Consider the following 20,285-nt stretch of genomic DNA (forward strand, 5'->3'; position numbering starts at 1 on the left):
AATAATGCTGCAGAAGAAGAAACACAGGAGACGAGCAAAACGATGGAAGAAAATGCCCCTTGCTTGTTATCAGATGCATTGAAGCAGTTGCATCTGAATCGTAGCCTCTGAAAACCACACACCTCCATCAGTCCAGGCTGAATCCATGTTTGTTTAAAAAGGAATAAAGTTATTGATTGAGCAAACAGGCTTTGCAGTGTGAACAATTACCTTTTGCTCCTGGGCCTTATTCATATTCTGAGGTGGTGATGAAATAACTGAAGTGTGGACTGAACAGAGCATGTTGAGGGACGGGTCCCCTGCACCAGGAGAACTGCAGTGTGGAGGTGAAGCCAGAGAGATGGACAATCTCTCTTTTTCTACGTTTTATAAAATAGATGTCTAAAACTTTGTATATAAAGTGTCTCGTAGTTTTTTTTTTATCATTAAAAAAAAATCCCATCTCTCAATGTCACACCATTGATATTGGTCAATTTTTATTTAAATTTTATTTTTTTGTATAATATTTTTTCTTTCCCTGGAAGATGCGTGGAGGACTAAAGGGAAATATTTATATAAGTATCAAGACAAGTGTTTGATTAAAAAGACGCTGAGAGTAAAGTCAGACTCTCTCACACCTCAACAGCGCACAAGAGGATGGTGCATTTGTTTGGGGCATTTCAACGCTCAAGCGGCGGCTTTCTCTCCGTGGCGAGCAGCGCCGCGCAGCGCAGACAGCGCAGGATAGAAGCGGCGCGCTCCCTCTCACCTCCCGCTCCCGCATCCACCTGTCCGTTTCTGCTGGAATCATTCCCACCTCTGGGATCCGAAGAACACGCTTCTCGACTTGTACTCCTTCAGATGGATTTCCTGGACGACTCCAATTTTTCCGTGGCGGACACCAACTTGACGTCACCATCAGGTGGGTGCGCTTCACGTTCACGGTCCTTTGAATGGAACTTATCGCAGCATCTAACTGAACCACCTGCGTAATGTTCCTCTGCTCCTCTTGTTGTCTTGTCGCACTGCCACTGTAGTTGTATATGAACCAACGCTTGTGTGATCTTAACAAGAGAAAGTTATGTTCATCATTATTTCTTCGTTTTCCACACCGTTGGTTAACACTTAAATTCACATCTTAATGAAATCCATCACCTTTTAGTTGATATTTGCATATTTTGTAGAAATAATTATTTATATTTTAATTATTTAACTCCCATTTAAAAATGCTGAATTGTTCTTTCAGACTGTATTAAATAGAATTCTATTATTATATGCAATTATTAAGCCAGCAGTGTCATAAACAGGAGCATTTCCACTTTCATTTTTATTTGTTTTATTGTATCTGCATCAAACTGCCTTCTCTGCAGTGTTTGTTGAGGTCTGTCAGAGATGTCCTTCCTAATAGCCATGTGTGACTTGATGTTTGCATTGAGTAAAATCAATGGCAACAATAACAGCAGCCCAGAACTTTTAATGAACACGCTGGAGCTGTAACCATTGGAAGCAGTGGAACACACGTCAGCTTGGCAGCAGAAGAATGACACTCGTGCTGCCGCCACAAATGAAGAACGCACATGCAACGTCAAAACTTCACCACCTGTCTTCGAAAATAAGGAGCCACCTGGGATTTAAAAACCCTGGACTGTGCTGAGTTTTTAATTCAACATCCATGTCATCCGAGGTTGGGTTGCAGCGGCAGAAGCTGGAGAAAGGGACTGCCCTCTTCCCAGAGACCTCAAGCTCTTCTGGGAAATGTTAGCCGGCAACTGAGAGAGATTCTCTCCAATGTGTCCCAGGTCTGCCCCGAGGACTCCTCCCACATGGGTAACTCACCGGGGAGGACGCCGAAAAAGAGGTTAGGGTTAGGGTTAGGGTTAGGGTTAGGCTTGCTCTCCAACAGTTCCCATTCATAGCCAGAGTGAATGAGAGGATGAGATGTTCAAGTCGGCTCACTTTATTTTGAAAGCAAGAGTGCCACCGTCGGAGCTGTGAAAATGAGGGCGCCACCTGTTATAGTGGGTCAAGCTGACTGTTCAGGGATGTGACTGAATACTGTGAGCTACTGAGAGGGAAACTTTGGCTCACTGAAGGGATACAGATCTTCGGAGTGCTACATTTCAAAGAGAGAATTCAAAAGGTTGGATCCTGTTTCTGACTCATTCCAGAATGGGAGGACGTTTTAGCTAGTATCAGTAGCTAATATCAGATGGACACCAACAAGGCTGCCACCTCATTGAAGCATCTGAATAAAAAATGGAAGTCTTTTAGCAGCAGTGTGCATTATTTATATTCCTTTGGCCATTGTGGGTTAAAAAAGCAAGTAGATATACAGTGGTACCTCAGTTTTCGAACGGACTTTGGACAAAAATTTCGAGATTTTTTTTTTTGCTTCGGATATTGAACGAAAATCCAGAACTTGAAAAAACATCATGTGCGCGGACCGATCAGCTGACCCACGACACGCTTTGTTATTGTGTATAACGCAGCCTCTGTATGCAGACGTGTCCCGTTAGCTACATTTACTGACTGTTTTTTCTTCATATTGAGGTGTAAAACCTTTCCTGTCTCCACACTGGACCGTGGTAGAGTGTCACAGGGGAGGTGCTCACTCTCGACAGGCTGGAGCGCACACTCCAGGGTTTGATGTCCTGTTGTGGGCTGGAGCTGGGACAGGGATGAGGCGAGTCTGGGACAGAGCGTGACTTGGTTTATGACTTTGTCACAGCCAAACTGCACAGAAGCGCACATTCAGAGCTGGACACGCACCGGGCACCTCTTCACTTCTGGAGAGACCTCACTCACTCGGCAACCCCTCCCACATGCAGCGGCCACACACATAGAGGAACAGCGCACCTGCAGCAGACACTCTACATTCACTCCTACAAAAGCCTGTTTTAAGGCTTGGAACGCATGATTTCTTTTACCATTCATTGTAATGGGAAAAATCGATTCAGATTTCGAACAATTCGAACGGCTGTCTGAAACAGATTATGGTCGAGAACTGAGGTACCACTGTATTCGATATCTCTGCTGACAGGCCCCGAATGTGGCTCTGGTTCGACTCTGTTGAATGACATAACACAAGTGAACAGCCAGTCACATGACAGGTGCAAGTCGTGTGCTATGTGAGGCCAGGTATAAGGCCTGAATGTCAGCAAGTCATCTACTTCGCTATCATATTGATCTATCACTCTACTTTCATAATGTAAAGACGGTCAATGCCTGTGAGCTTGTTTTAAACCAACATGGTGTAGTCATTACCTCTGTCACAGTGCAAGTTGGGACTCAAGGCAGGACTCACAGGGTCAAGTGTCCCAGTGCAAGCAGCGACTTCCTGGAGCTTGACAGAAGTAATATAATACCATCTAACCAGCTCAGTCTGACTGCACTGTCGCTGAGGTCTACCAGACTGTGGAAGCTTCAACTAAAAGAAGACTTGGCTTCTACATAAATAACTCTTGAAGGGAACAATTCAAACCTATGAACAGCATTAACAGAGACAGCCAGTCAGATAGCTGCATCACTGCAGACACAGTGTCACTACTGACAGACGGGTGAACTCAAAACCCTCACATTGTATCTGACCTGAGTTCAACAGCGCACACATCGACACAATCACCATCTAGGACAAAGACACAAACTCTTACACTTTGACAGTTTAAAATGAACGCATCTGTACAATCACTCTGTCACTCATGTAGAGCACAGGACCGTGCTGAGAATGACTGTACCGTCAAACTTGATCCAAGGTGTGGAGCCTGTTTCACACTCAGCTTTCTGCCTTGAAATCATATTTGACAAAAAAGGACAGCAGTCTGACAGCTGTCATGCAGACCCTCTGACTGATGCTTTAATCCCAGGTCTCATCAAACAGACATCTTTTTAACTACCTAAAAAATACATGTGTGAGGGTCCTTTATCAAGTGGTTCTATTATGGTACGAATGTTGGGCCACAGCAACTGTCTTGTGAATACTGACTAACATTTAGCAGCCAATAAACGTCAACACTTTCTGATTCAACATCCACAAAATCAGAACCATCACCTCTTTGGATTGCAAAGTTGATGCACCAGTGTTACTCCAGGTTTCCTCTCACCGCTTTTAGAATTCTCCGCCTCAAAGAACCGGCTGCAAGTTCTATGTTCCTGCCATCCGGAGCACGGCTCTTTTGAAGGTGACAACCTACAGTTTAGAGTGGAGCTGAGCCGCAGTAGCTTTAACTAGCTGTCACCGTTCTCAAAAAAAACCATTCTAAATGGTGGGAAAAGATAAATGGTGGGGATTGGATGTGAAATATTCCAAATGTAAGTGGATTGAACCATTTAGTGAGATAAAAATCAGATAAAACCACAGCAAGGTTAATTCGCTGTCTTTCATGACACACACTGTCCCTTCGCTCTCTCTGTCCACAAGTGATTCAGCCTAATGTCTCCCCTCTCCCTCCTCGGTCCACGCCACTCATTAATCTTTTGCCATGGAAATACCTTCATATTTTATGTCTGATCAACACTTGAGTTGCAGTGCTCCTACAACTGAGACCATTGAAGTGTACTGCCCTTTCTCTGTAGCTAAAACTGCTGGAGACCAGTGAAGTTTCAGGACATCCACCACCATATTCTTTCAAGCATCATTCATTCAACACAAGAATTAAAAAGGGAAAAATAGAAATCAAATGAAGAATGAATACCGGTCCGATACCGGGTTAGGTACTCATACTAATAGAATGGCCACTGATACCATTTGTCTTTGTACTGCTGTGAAACTTGTAACCATCACCAATGTACAAGAAAAACGTACTGAGGACTGTTGCTCAAATAACAATATACAGTGGTACCTCGGTTCTTGACCACAATCCGTTCCAGACGGCTGTTCGAGAAGCGAATTGTTCGAAATCTGAATCGATTTTTCCCATTACAATGAATGGAGAAAGAAACAATGCGTTCCAAGCCTTAAAATAGTCTTTTGTAGGAGTGAATGTAGAGTGTCTGCTGCAGGTGCGCTGTTCCTCTATGTGTGTGGCCGCTGCATGTGGGAGGGGTTGCTGAGTGAGTGAGGTCTCTCCAGAAGTGAAGAGGTGCCCGGTGCGTGTCCAGCTCTGAATGTGCGCTTCTGTGCAGTTTGGCTGTGACAAAGTCATAAACCAAGTCACACTCTGTCCCAGACTCGCCTCATCCTTGTCCCAGCTCCAGCCCACAACAGGACATCAAACCCTGGAGTGTGCGCTCCAGCCTCGGAGGTGTGGAGAGTGAGCACCTCCCCTGTGACACTCTACCACGGTCCAGTGCGGAGACAGGAAAGGTTTTACACCTCAGTATGAAGAACAGTCAGTAAATGTAGCTAACGGGACACGTCTGCATACAGAGGCTGCGTTATACACAATAACAAAGCGTGTCGTGGGTCAGCTGATCGGTCCACGCACGTTATGTGCGGCGTTCGAGTTCTGGATTTCCGTTCAAAATCCGAAGCAAAAAAATCTCGAAATTTTGGTTCGAAAACTGAGGTACCACTATATATGGGGAAAAAAAAATCTCAAAGTAACTTTTTGTTAATTGTTTGTTTTGTTAATTTTTTGTTTCAAAAAGTTCAAAAATTCCCTACAAAGTACACATGCCAGAGTACAAAAGTTTCACAGTCATTTTCTGCACAAAAGCCAGACAGTAACTACTGCAGTCCGGCAAGTGTCAAAGTAGGGCTGACCTTTGAACTGCTGATCGGATTATACAGCCTTGTTTCTGTCCTTTGTAGCACTGCCATTCCTGCGTCATTCTTCAATTGATTTAAATTGTTCTACTTGTTTGGATGTATTTTTCAACCATGTTATTTATTCCAGTACCACAAAAACTGAGCTGTGTACTGGGGAAGTCTAACATAGAGAAATAAAATGCAAGTAGTTAGGCAACAACAGCATGTTTGTCCGGCCTGCCACCTTATACGCATTCAGTTTTAAATTGAGATTTTAAATGAACATTTCAAAAGCAGTTTCTGACACATGTACAAGTCACTTTTGTAGCAACAGCAGGTGATCCTTGTGAATGTACGGTAGATATGTGACAAAACCCAGAACCAGGTGGAATTAACTGCAAGTAGTGGAGACAGGGAGACTCGAAAATTAATAAACTGCCAAACAATAAAATCAAGACTGACTCAACTTGAGACCTGCCAACACGTGTGGTTACAAGTGTCTCAGGAGACCTAACTTTCGGAGCGTGTGCCCCTTGTGAGGAGGATTTTGTTTATTGTTTATTGTTTATTTTGTTATCACACCACCCCAAAGCAGCGCTACAAGATGGATGACGGGGGAACCGAGGAGGAGTGGGGTGAAATGACTCATGGAACAATGAAGCATTGAAAGTGCACTGTTCTCTATTCATGTAATGTATTACGTCAATGCAACGTCCAGGTCGTCCCTACTTATTGGCCCACAGGTCCTGAGATATCCTCAACATCTTTGTGTTGTTTGGGGTTGTTTTTTTGTGTTTCTGATGTCTGCTGTGCTTTCAAAAAGGGTGATGCGCATAACAACCTCTTCTCACTTGTACTCTCTTGCTTCAGTTCTGGACGGAACCCTTCGCTGCAGCGTCATCCTCCCTGTCATCTTCAGCATCATCTGCGTATTGGGCATAATGGGGAACTTCATCGTGATCTACACTATCATGAAGAAGACCAAATGCCGAGCCAGACAAAGCGTCCCGGACATCTTCATCCTGAACATGTCAATAGTGGACGTGCTGTTCCTCCTGGGAATGCCTTTCCTGCTCCATCAGCTGCTGGGCGACGGGACCTGGCATTTCGGAGCCACCCTCTGCACGGTAATCACTGCCCTCGACTCCAACAGTCAGATTGTAAGCACATACATCCTCACGGCAATGACCTTTGACCGCTACCTGGCTACAGTCCATCCTATCCGCTTCAACTACATCCGCACGCCGTACGTGGCGGTGCTGGTGATCGTCCTGGTGTGGGTCCTGTCCCTGTTCACCATCATGCCAGTGTGGATGTATGCCGGCCTCATGCCGCTCACCGAAGACTTGGTGGCCTGCGCTCTCCTACTCCCCAACCCGGTCACCGACACCTACTGGTTTACTCTCTACCAATTCTTTCTGGCCTTCGCAATTCCTTTAGCCATCATCTGCGTTGTGTTCCTGAAGATCCTGCAGCACATGTCCACCAGCGTGGCGCCCCTGCCGCCTCGCAGTCTGAGGGTGCGCACGAGAAAAGTCACCAGAATGGCCGTCACCATTTGCCTGGCCTTTTTCATCTGCTGGGCACCTTACTACATCCTGCAGCTGGTCCATCTCGGGGTGCAGAAGCCCAGCATCGCCTTCTCTTACGCCTACAACATCGCCATCAGCATGGGCTACGCCAACAGCTGCATCAATCCCTTCATTTACATCATGCTCAGTGAGACTTTCAAGAGGCAGCTCCTTCGAGCTGTGCGGCCCCTCAACAGGAAGTTTCAAGTGAATCCCAGCACTACGGATGGAGGGAGTCTGAGTGTCAGGATGGCACCAGAGGAAGCTCAGCAGGAGAACCCGGCGAGCGAGGTGATGCTACCTTCGAATAAGGAGTCTGAGTAAAGTGCTCTTTCAGGTTGAGGCGAAGGCTTCTCTCAACAGAAGAGTTTGGTTCGTGGTAGAAGCCAGACATCAGTGAAACAACCAGGAAAACAAAGGATGACTTTAGAAAACACAGGATATCCTCAAGCCAATGGAACAACCTCTCCACGCTCACTGGCTCAAGAAGTGGATTGTTATTGCGCTCAAGCAGCTGACACCTGATCGGTTGAACTCTTGTTTGGTTGGACGTCCCCGGCCTTTTGAGGACCAGTTTGCCCAACACCTGATCTAGTTTATATGGCGCTGTTGAATGAATTTCGCATCCGATTGAAGATTAAATTGCCTAAGGAAACAAACAAACTTAATGTTATTAGAGCTGCTGTGGTGTAATGTATTTGTTTGTTTGTTTTTACCTTGCAGCTGCTTGTGTCTTTTGTCAATCAGTTACCTGTTTGTGTGTCTTGGCTTCACCAGCTCAGCAATTTACTTCAATGCGTCGCTACTTATAGATGTGTTCCTTGAATATATGATATTCATGATTACAGCGCTGGTGTCATTCATCGGCAGCCAAAATGCCCAGATGCATCACTGGAGCTTTTCATTATACCAACTTCACAGTCATGTCAGAGCAGATGGCGTGTTACACATGAAGCCAAAGTTGGCACGAGACATCGCCGCCTCATGCCGCGCTTGAGGCAAGGTGTGTGAAAATTTGTCTAGATCAACTCAGTGAACAGGAGAGCTGACTCTAGCTGTTTTAAACAAACAAACAAACAAAAAAAAAACGTGTCGATTCATTCAAAATGAACAAGTTGCATGAAAACATGACCAACAACGCTGGCGACCGCTTCTGTGGCACTTTGTGGACTAGTTCTGTTGTTCTGTTTCCTGGTCTCTGTCTTGTACTGTGTTGTGGTGAAACCAGTGCCCATCAAAGGGACACTTCAGTCTACATTGGCTTGTCTCCCATTGTAAGTATTTCAGCAGAGTTTGCACTATGGTGAGTCATTCAGTACAGGGTCTTCATCCGAACCGGAAGGCTCCGCTTACGAAGTGAATGCATCACAAACAAAGCAGCTTCTAAACATCAATGGCTGGAGCGTGTAAGACATTAAATAATTGACATTGTTGTTGGAAAACTGAAGCTCCAGACTGTTTTACTCTTCTGATCTTCTCTTATGTGGATGTTCTTGATGTGAGTCATGATGTGAGTTGACTTTCTGTAAAATATTTTCCCAATTGAAAGAAAAGGGGGAAAAAAAGCTGTACTCATCTTTTTTAATGTCTGCAGTGTTTGAAAAAATGACGCAGGAGTTTGAATGTCAATACAAAACGCTTTAGTATCATCTGTCAGAATCCTGTGCCACTAAACCAGAAAAGTGCTGCACTTCATCCTGTGGATTTGACGGTAAATAAAGTGAATGATAGCGATGTTACCGAGACCACTTAACCCAAGAGAAGAGCACTGCAAAACTGAGATAAGAACAAGCGTTTGAGGCCGCAAGACTGAATAGCAAAGCATAAGGTTACAGTCATACAGTCACACACGCATATTTATGTCTTACTAGAAAAGATTTTCCATTTTCAAAACATTTCAACAGCTGACATGCTGTCATTCTGTGTTCAGTTTGGTTACGGTCTAGGCTTCGGTCTTCTCCCCCTCATTGTTTCTGGTCTCACATTAGGTGGCCTTCACTACAAGTCTGAATAGCTTCAGCAAATTGATTTCTTTTGATGTGAAACTGATGTGACACTCACCATGTCAGATGGAAAGGTAAGCTAGTCGGAAGTCATGGAAGTCACCCAGGCAAAGTCGCCTTAAGCAAGTCCAGAAGAACATGTGTCACATAGGAGCTTGAAGGGGTCAAAAGTTTCATTTAGACAAAAAAGAAACTGGAGTGGGACCATAACCAGAGCAGCACTAGACTGCACTGAAGCTAGAAAGGCACTGGGACAGTGAAAATATCCACCAAGCCGCTCAGTTTTTTTTTTTTAATCCAATGTTATCACCCTGTATTTATTTTATCTTTAATAATCACTTTGTCTGGCAATGAGCTCATCCAGACAGAAGGTGGCAGTAGAGCTAGGAAGCTCCCATTACCCACCGGTGAGGAGGAAAAGAGGCCACTCACCAGTCTGTTCTCACATCTATTTACCATTGAAGTTGTTTTATGAGATTGAGCAACACATATTTACGTTTTACTTGTGTAATTAAAAAAAAAATGAAGCACAGTCACTGTCTCCCTGAACATTATATTTCCTCAGTTTCGAGACGACCCATGAAATCAAATTCACGCTGTCAGAATGATGTAATATTCAATTTAAATTCCAATTTAAGATCGAAGGTCAATCGAAGAAGAATTGAAGAACAAAAGCTTCTTCTCATCCATCCCGTATATGGGGAGTGTGTAAATATAATGCCACCTAGTACCTGCAACAAACAACTTTTCTCTGCTGTACTGCTTTAAATATAAATTGTATATAAGGTTTAAAACATCAGCAATGACACACTGTCAAGTCAAACAATGGCAAACAATTAAATTCTTAAGTCAGGAATACAATGTGAAACGTACATCAAAACAATACAAAAAGCTAATGAAGGAGTGTTCAGCCCCACTGTATCAAACACAACTAAACAGGTTGTATGCACGTCTTGCAGGTTGCCAAATGTCACAAAAACAACAGTTCACTCAACTAAAATGCTTTGGTTGTGTTTGCAGAGGGTTGTTTGTACATTTAGAATTTGAAATATGAATGAGAGCATTACTGAAATTGCCCAACAAATGAGGTGGAAGGACGGTGCCAAGTGTTCTCCAGTTCACAGACCAAAGAAAAGCGACCAGTGTGGAGTGTTCGATGCTGAGAGCACCTGATTTGTTCAAGAATTTCTCAACAACGTCCATTCATTGCAAAGCATCTTCACCAAATAGATGTCCTGAAACGACTCTGTTGTTCCTGTGATTGTTTCTTGAACTCTCATGGGAGGCCTTTTTTCAGTTTGATTACATTTCCTTTTTCTCTTTCACTTGGCTTTTTATTGGCTTCATGAAGTCAAATTATCTGAGAATGTATCTGCAGACAAATATAAAACATTTGCATATTTATCAACCTGTGACGTGTCACAGCAATACTTTCTCATCTGCCTTCTCCTTCCTGAGGTTTATTTAGTCTCTGTCAAGTGGTTCTCCCTATTTTTGTTGGCTGTCCAGAAAAAAAATGTAGTGAGTCATCACCTTTCCTGTTCTGCACCTGCGCCAGGGTCAGTCTTTTCTGTACTCCAGCAGAAACCATGGTGACATCTGCAGAGCCATCTGACAGTAACTAACAGCCTTACAGCTGATGACCGTCAAACAGACTGCAGCTACCGCGTGACCAGCCTGCACGCAGATCTCATGCAAAGGCTTTATCTCCAGCAGCATTCTAAGCCATAAAGACATTGACATATAAGAGTATTGTCTCTCTTTTTCTGTTCATTCACCCCCTTCTTCTATCCTCCTCTGTGCACGTGCCTGCCATGACTTTTTTTCCACATTTACCAGGTGCTTCATTCTGCAGAACATCTTTTGCAGAGTGGTTCTGAATTCCTGCAAAGAGAAGGAAAAATGTGTGTTTTGGAGAGTGATAAATCCCTCGGCACAAATCCACTTTTATGAGGGGAAGAAAAACCTGCACGTGCACGCGGGCTTGTTGTGTTTCAGGGAAGTAAATGAGGTGGAAGAGGAAGGAAAGAGGAGGAAGAATAAGAGGAGAAGTCCCACCTCAGAGAAGAGGAATCCCACCCTGGAGAGGAGAAATACCACCCCGGGGAGGAGGAGTCCCACCTCTGAAAGGAAGAGGACTCACCATTGTGGTCCTGCCCTGGAGAGGAGGAGTCCATTCCAGAAAAACATAATTGAAGCAAGCTTTGTGTCAACAATATATATAGGTGTTGAGTTCCTCTGTTTGGAGCCTTTTTCCATTCAAGCCGAATTGAAAGTTGGCCACACATGACCCTGTGATTGTAAAACCTTACTTGTGATCTTCATTAAATGCTTTTCTACTTTATACTTTGTGTCCTTTTTGAAGTACCCCATAGTTAGTGACGGAGCACGGACTAAACAGAACACTTTTTCAGTCGAACCTACAGCCAGACATCCACCTCAGAGTAGCTACTAGACTGGTCCGGTGTTTGTAAACAGTGAGGACAAAATATGGTGGACAGTTGTTGTCAAGCTAGGTTGAGAGGCCTACCTGCAACAGACCCTGGATATGATCTGCATAATCTCACAGTGGCGGATGGAAAAAGGACCTCAGACCTGAACAACACAGGATATCAAGAAGTGGCCGTATATACAGAGGTAGAACTTCAGTCCACAGAGAGAATACAACTAACTGAAACATATTAAGAACCGAAACTTGTGTTTAGTTTGGATTACTCGATCAATTCTACACCCTTCCTTGCACTTGAGACACTCAGATGTTCTTCACCATCAACCCCTTCATACTGTGGCCTGAGCATTTCTTGGACTCCAAAAAATGAGGTCACTTTTTGGTTCCTTCAACAATTCATGCAACATTGATACAGTATTCCTGCGGTTGGCTTGGGTTACTCGACGCCACTGGTGGAGGATCCCAGTGTTGTCCAGGTTCAAACCTGATCAATGGCTTGGACCTGGAAGGAATAGAACCTACAACTAGAGACGCGTTCAGAATTCCCCCCATTATGAGATCTTCAGCCTCATTGCTACGTTGCTTATTATTTCCCCACTGGCCTTTGAAAGGGCCTTTCTCTCTCCCATGTTCATTTTTCTAACTATAGACTTTAATCGCAAAAACACAGCTCTGACACATATCTATCTGGCCAGAAAAAAGCTGTATTAAGCTGTATTAAGTTTAATGTCCTACATTCAGCAATGTGCACAGCTGATGATGGGGCGCCACATTCGCTGCAATCCTGATTTTTCCACTTTCTTCTTCCAGCTCACTCCAGCGTCCTGACGTTCCACCAAAATATTCCGAATTACGACCTTGTCATTTTTCTGACTGCACACTCAATCACTCACAGGCAACATTGGTGGCTGTTTCCGAAAGTGCTACCCTGATAATGCTTGAGGGCTTGTGACTGACACGTGTTCTGCTGTAATGCCGACTGGTCTTAGATGAAGATGATGAATAACTTGTCGGTTACACCTCATAATCTCTTTAAATGTGACGTTCCTAAAGGGGAGAGGGAGAAAGCTGCCCCTGCACAACACCCCACCTGACCAAACACTTTAAAATACATGGAAAAATATTCATAGAATGGGCACTCCCACCAAAATAAACAAAAGAAAAAGACTCTTTTGGGGCAGCAAAGCATCCACTGAATGATATCATTTTCCCAACCTCCGACATGTTTTGTTGGCATATCCTCAAAATATCTGCGACTCAGAGCTGCCAACCTTTTCTCTAAACAACACCTGCCCTTCTCATTTTGGGCGCAGATGTCTGCACTGCACTGCTCGAATGATGCATGGAAGCCCTGCTTGTTTGGCATTGTTTACTTACTCTCACTAATGAGAGGAAATGCTGGGCACGTACTGGGTGATGCCAGTCCAAGCTTCTTAACTGAGCTCTGCAGCGCAGCCTGAAACTCAACCAATGAAGTGTTGCATCAGTCTCGCCGCAGAGAATGACTGAAATGCATAGCAACTTAAACTGCTTTTTTTAGGTTTGCAGTTTGGCTCTGAGGCACAGGCGTCAAACACGGCCCACCAAATGTTTTCACAAACACGCGGTTGACTCAGAAAAAGGTACAATTGTTATTTCCAGAGCGCTCAAAAGTGGATGACCTTCAAGCACATTGATGCTATGACCTACAAGCCCGCCAACAGGCTGTTTTCTTCTATTTGAAGATCTCAAGCTCTCAGAGAGTGCAAGCATGAGCCAAGCAGCATCAGTCCAACATGAACACAATGATCAAGTGTCCATCAAAAAAGTCCAGGTAAATCCTGATCAGTCACAAATACCAAAAATGGTCACGCAATGTCAAAGAAGCCTTAAGAAAAAGAGTGGTCCGGATCACTACTAAAATTGAAGCATTTGTTCCTTGTTCCGTTTCACGTTCCATGTAAATCTGTCCATAACTCTCCAGACATTTTGAACACAAACAAACCAATGCTGTCGGAAAAATAACCTCCTCAGCAAAAGTCAACAAAAAATAACCTGGAAACTTGCCACACTTAAAGCATATGCCACGATGTAGAGGTAAATATTTGGAAGAAGAAATGGCTTTTCAATTTTGTCCACAAGTATGTTCGATAACCCGAACCCTAAACCAAGCCTTCCATTCATTTTGGTCCCTCTGTTATGTTTTTATTTTGTTATTTCCTGTCTGTGTTTTCCTTTTCCTTCATTCCCTCCAGCTTTACAGCAGCGCAGCTGAAGCTTGTCAGATGATCAAGCCGCACTGATTTCTAATTTCTACACTTGGGTTCCAATCTGCACTGCCTGATGGTTGTTCCACGTCCTCCGGTAAAGTCCTCCTCGAAATTAGCTCTTTGAAAGCCATCTATTGTGCGTGTCGTTTCTGCCGCTTCCTTGTTTGTTCTTCTCGTGTGTTTCCTGCCTTATATAGCCGCGTTGTTCACTCAGCAAGAGTTTTTCTTACTTGTGGCTTTTTTTCTCTTGTTGGCTTTTTCTTCCTCGCATGCGTGTTTGAGTCTTCCACCACCGAGCGTTTTTTGTTGTGGGGCCATGTGGCCATGTGGCGTCTGTGCCCTCTTATTTTTGTTTGTTGTATATTAAATATTGTTAAAACTTAACCTCGTCTGCGTCGACCCTTCTGTAAGCCACTTACTATCTAGCACTTGGATCTGTTCACATGAGCCAACCATGACACTCTCGCCCCCCATGCAATCTACTTAGTGCCAGTGGAAGGACTACTAAATATTTATTTGACAATGTCAGTTTTTTTGTTCAGTTTTGAACACATTCGCTGTTATTTGTTGTTTTTGACACCGACAAACTCAAGTCAATATAAATTTAAACAATGGTTTGTGTTACAATGGTTTGTTCTTAACCTTTCCTCATCTGGTATCCCGACCTCTGAATCCCTCTCATTCGAACCCAAACCCAAATTTCACTTACTTTCGGATTCAATCTTGGTCTGAGATTGTTCCCATCACTGTCAAGCTTACGCTCAACCGAGAAGTGTAGATTCTGTTATGGCAGTCAACACCCACGTGCCTGGGTCTCTTAGGAGTGTGTTTACTTTGACCAGTGGTTCACCAATACAGACGTCTCTGTTCATGGAGAACTGTGGAGTGTGTGTAAAGCCTCCATATGCACCCGATACACTTGCCTCACGTCGGAGAACACGATTAGTTTTTAAGGCATGGTACATCATTTGTTATGAATAATTCCCCACCTGCATGAGTACAAATTACTTCCCGAGTTAGAAAAGAAATGACTGAGCTATTCTGTTAATGCTGGTGTAGTTAACCAGCAGCCCTTAGTGGTTCTGCATTCAATCTGCCACAGCACTGCTTTTAACCAGCTCACAGAAGGATGCACGAGTGTCATGGTTGAAACGCTGTGACTGGCTCTGGATATCCTCCTCTGACATTTCCTGCCACTGATAGACGTTCCGGTTTGTACTGCTGTGACACAAGAAAAACAAGGGCCACAATGTACAAGCTCTTGGTTCAGCCACACTTTATTTTGTATTGCTCAAGGAAACTACAGATATGAGCCCTTAAAAAAACTTATTTTGAACCGAAAAAAAAAAAGAAAACGCAAAACATTAATGGTCTCTGAAAACTTCTTGGAAATTTTATGTTACCAAAACATGCCCTTCAAGTTCAATCTTGTGCCATTATGATTCATTTCTGTGTTGATGTCTTGAGACAGAGTCAATTTGAAATAAATAATAGATGATTCTGCAATTTAAGGACTTGTGGATTTGCTTTTCATTTGCCAAAAAAATGTTCAAAATGTTTCTAGCAGTGCTCCCTGTTAGAAGTTAAAAGTCCTATGCCCTGTTGGCCTGCAGCGGTCACCTTCAACATCTCCAGTGTGGCCCCTCATAACTGAAGGAAACGTGAGCATTACGGGTGTGTTTCAATTTTTGGACAGCCAGTGAATTTCATTGTTGCAAATGAAAGCTAATAGGACCAGTTGAACCACCCAGTCCTCCCCACTCCTCATGATTCTCTACACCTGTTGCTGAGCACGTTCAAGCATTCGACCTCTGCTGCCTCATCACAGTCAGTCAGTACTGGATACGTCAATTCTGGAGTAAACAAGTATGGAAGCTAAGCTACTGAGATCAGAAGAGACAGTCCAAACACCACACGTGATCCAGTAATGCTGTGAGCGTCATGACCCCTTATCGAGCTTGCTGCTGCTGCACTTCTTGCTCTCTCGCTCAAACCACTATTGTCTACATGCAGCGTTACCTGAGGAACAAAAGGAGCGCCATCCCGTGCATCACCTGACCTCACCCTCTGTCTTCCTTGACGCTTCCTAGGACGCACAAGTCCACTTTCCCAACCTGTATTGACCTGTGTTGAGCAATGAACCCACACTGAAGTGTACAGGAGAAAGGAGGTGAAAACATCTCCACCAGTGGCTCCAAATCTGAATTCAAAACAGCATCACTAGATTTGAAGTGACTAGATTTGAAGTGACTCACTAGAAGTGATGGGAGGCAGATTTGACTTGTTGTATCTGTTGAAGCTGAAAGAATGTTTAAGTAGACACAAAGCAACATGAGTTTGGGAACGTGCAGCTCACTACCTGCCATCCTCTTGATCAATCACGCTGGTGCAGATCCTACTTCGCTGCGTTCATTGCCTGTTTTTTGCTCATGCAGACACGTGCGCAGTCAGACTCCTGGTGCTGCTCAAGCACCAGCACATTTTCCCAGCATGAGAAAAGTGTCTATTATGCTGGAGCCATTTTTCCCTTAAATTCTGCGCTTTGCTTTGAGCTCCTGTGAAAATCGTACCACAACCGCCCGAAAAAGCTTTTGTTTTGGGCTTGACTGTCCTTGACCATCCAGTAGAATATGTGTTTTCCAACCCAGAGAACAGCCATATTTTTTCTATTTACTCTTAGGAAAAGGACGGATGTTCTCTATAGGATGTTTGAATTAGCAGTGAAGTGCTGACCTCTGCTCCCTCATGTTCCTCGCTCCAAGAGCTCTTCATTCTACTCTGGAAAACACATCTCTAGAGCACATGCTGATATAAAAGTACAGGTGGGAGCAGAGTGAAGCGGAGAGGGCTCGCAACACCATGTACACTGAGGCTTTGGAGTGTTCAGTTTGAGTCCAGACACGCCATGTTATCATTATTCATTCAGGAACAGTCTGCAGGATGTGAGGGTGCATGTGTCCTTTATGACTTCAATGCTTTTCTCAGATGCATTCATCTTTGCACTGATTCAGTCTTTCAGTCTTTAACACTCCCTTCATCTCTCCCTCTGATCCCTCATCCATGTTTAAGGCTGGAAAACCTTAAAAAGAGAAACTACACACAGCTTTGAAAACAATATCTGAGGAAGAACCTCTGGCACTCAGGGAGCACCTTTCGTGATCTTGACCTTCAATATTGTCCCTGCTGGCGACGGTGACGGATCCGTCTGCAGACACCACAGGTGCTGTGACTCGCCATGTGAATTTTGATTTGTCCAATTTATCGGTGTGAAACCCTCCTTTAAGACTGACCTTTGCTGCCAATGTCCTAGATCAACAACATCAAACTCTGCACACATATCTCATTCTCTATTTGATTTAGTGGGAGATTTTGGTCTTACTGAAAAGCACGTTCTCTCCACGAAGCTAAAAGATCGATAGAAATTTGGCCGTGATTCTTTGAAGACTTAATGAATCAATTTCAAATAAGCCGTCCTCCTGGGAGACACAATTTTTCTGACAAAGCAGAAAAGTCCAGCGTTGATGTTCAATGAAGGTAAAACTATCGTTCGATTTTTGGTGGCAAATAATTCAAAATAGAGGCAACGACCTCGGTCAGATATCATGTGACCTGCAGCCTCTGACTGAAGGAATCATGGGCGTACTAAGACTGGAGGAAACCAGTTTGCTAACACTGGAAAAAGTGATATGTCAAGATAGTATTTTTCGTAAAGGGGCATTTAGCGCTCAGGCGGCAGTGAATAAGCATTTTGGGGCGTACTGCAGGAGCTATTAAAAATCGGAAATGGGTGTTAATTTATCCTGTTCCAGAGGTAAATGCATTATCGTGCACAAACATATGCAGAGATTGTAGCGACAAGGCAACGTCCTTCATGCTTCTTCTTCATTCTTGTGTGTAGTAAGAAGACGTGCCAGGCTGCACTGAATAAAGCACTGGTTTTGCTGAGGGTGAAGGCATGAACATTTGTGTCACTGACAAATGTGTCAGCGAGGACGGATGAGTAAGTGGCAGCTGTTTATTGAAGTCTGATTTGGGCGAAAATAGTTGGACCGCTGCCCATAACATGGCCATGTGTTGTTATGCAAGAGCAGTCTGGGGTGAAACATTGAGATCTTTGTAGATGGATGCCTTTTGCGTTGGATTTCTGGCATCCTTACGTTGAGATTCATGTACCTCAGCATAACCAGTTACTGATGGGAAAAAAAAAAGGTGAATCTGTTGCTGGGGTAACATGGCGGCTCAGAAAACCAAAGTTCGGACTTTTAAAATCCACACTAACCACATTCTAAACATGCTGTAAATATGAACATGAATTATTCATTGATTCAAGTGTGTGATACACTGGTGTGTGGCCTTGCTCATTGTGTTTTCCGATGAGCTATTCTATACTGTCTGTCTGAGGACGGATTTGCTGTTGGAGTTTGTCTCTGCATGTTACAACTTTTCTAATTTCAGAAACAAGAGGAATCCAAAAGGATTTTCCAAACAATATTTATTTATTTCCTCGTACTGTCACCAGTGTGTTTACTTGTGCTGCCAGCCCTTTGTTTTCTGTTCCCCCTCTCATGAACACAGAAGGGCTCTGATTATCCCCTCTGCATTGCTCTCATGTCACCAGTTTTACTTTGTTCGCAGAGCTTCGCTTCACATTCATAACCAGCCAGGGCAAATGGGCATCTGCAAAGGTGCTATTAAGATGTCAGTAGCGCTGTGCGAGGAGGGGAGAGCAGAAGTGAAGGACACAACCGATCGTCCGATCGTTCAGCTAGATAAAGAAAGATTTCACACAAAGGCTTGCAGAAGTGAAGTGTCCACAGAGTGAACTCAGCAGCAGTGAAGCGCATACTAACAGAATAGGGCTGTTTCAGCGAAGAGGAACGTTGACAAGTCACATGATCTGACTAGTTTTACCCAATTCATTTCTCATTCCACTCTGAATTTGTGTCAGCAGTCTTTACTCCACTGCTAGTACTGTAGCCATGGCATTAAAATGAACATCAAAACCGCATTCCCCCGGACAGAGTGGTAAATCTTGACATCCCTGGGTTAAACTAGAACAGCTTCAGACCGACGGAGCGTTCCAGAGAGGAGCCTGTTGGGGCCTCATTTATCATTGGTGCAGAGAAGAGGTTCTGAATTCAGCATGCAGGCTGCGGCTGAACGCACCCCAGTAAGCGATCTGCAACGATACATCCCACTCGTCCGTAACCATCATGCTGGTGCACGGATGGGGTCATTTTGCATTCAGACGGGAGTATCAGGAGTGTTGATGGGCTCTGGAGGCAGATCTCCAAAATCAACCACCAAGAGTACGTCCCAAGAGTGAGCACACTCCTCAACACTGAAGACATGCCACACTGCTACAGTGTGTAGTAGTCTGTGTACAGCTTGAGTTATCCCCTTAAAAGAACTCAACACACAGCCATTGTCGTCTGAACTGTCTGCAACAAAAATGAGTGTCGCAGATGATGATGGACGTTTGAGTTCAGCTATATTGTGGCTGGTTTGTTGCATGGACTGGGGGAGACTCGTGTTGCCTCCAAAACACACATACATACATCGGCAGATAACCAGCGTTTAGTCCTGTTCATGGTTGCGGGGAGTGCTGGAGCCTATCCCACTAAGATACACAAGTATGAATTAACAATGAATTTAACATTATTTTTCGGTGGTGGAATAGAACACGCTCACACAAGGAGAATATATATATCGAGAGAAGAACTAAAAAGGTGAGTTACTCAGAACCCTCACACGCAATTGTAAAACCGCAGAAGAAAACAAAGCGAGGAGAATAACAGAGGAGGCGGCGTAAACAGAACAAGCAAAGCGGAGGGTCGAAAGAGTTTACCGTAGGAACACAAAGCAACCATCTGGCAGCGCAGACTGGAACCCAGGTGTAGGCTTGATCAGCGGATGGGATCTAGCTGCGCTGCTGTGAAGCTGAACAGAACGAATGAAAAGGAAACAACAAAATAAGAGCAGAAAAAACGAAACATAACACAGAGGAGGAATTTTAGAGTGTCCAATTGACCTAGTGAGCATGTGTTTGGGGTGTGGGAGGAAACCAGAGTTGCTGGCGAAAACACACACACGGGGAGAACTTGCAAACTCCACCCAGTAAGGACCACAACTGGACCCAAACTCTGAGCCTTGTTCCATTGTGTGCACTGTTGATGCACGGTTTTTAGGAAACGCAAATGCATGTTCCTCTCCTTCACAGCCAAAACACACTTGCTTCAAGACAACAGTAGTGGGCTGCTCTCTGGAGTCTGACTGTCCCATTTGTCCCACATCTAGTCTAGATATGTCTGGGCCATATATTCACTTGACTTGCCACTGGCCAATTGT

The 20,285-nt window shown here is 44.1% G+C and overlaps 1 protein-coding gene across 1 annotated transcript; it reads left to right on the plus strand.

Annotated features, from left to right (window-relative positions):
- The first annotated feature begins 392 nt into the window (after positions 1-392).
- On the plus strand, positions 393-8,736 carry LOC128753774 (melanin-concentrating hormone receptor 1-like). Its single transcript, XM_053855845.1, has 2 exons — positions 393-901; positions 6,536-8,736. Exons 1-2 carry the CDS (start codon positions 637-639, stop codon positions 7,558-7,560), a joined length of 1,290 nt encoding a protein of 429 aa, XP_053711820.1. The 5' UTR covers positions 393-636; the 3' UTR covers positions 7,561-8,736.
- Positions 8,737-20,285: the final 11,549 nt, after the last annotated feature.

This window comes from Synchiropus splendidus, chromosome 2 (genome assembly GCF_027744825.2).
Source record: "Synchiropus splendidus isolate RoL2022-P1 chromosome 2, RoL_Sspl_1.0, whole genome shotgun sequence".
Classification (NCBI taxonomy): domain Eukaryota; kingdom Metazoa; phylum Chordata; class Actinopteri; order Syngnathiformes; family Callionymidae; genus Synchiropus; species Synchiropus splendidus.

Excerpts from the sequence above, each read along its gene's own strand:
- LOC128753774 (XM_053855845.1), top strand. The coding sequence starts at position 637 with ATGGTGCATTTGTTTGGGGCATTTCAACGCTCAAGCGGCGGCTTTCTC. Across the intron at positions 902-6,535 it reads CAACTTGACGTCACCATCAG|TTCTGGACGGAACCCTTCGC; the intron begins GTGGGTGCGCTT and ends CTCTTGCTTCAG.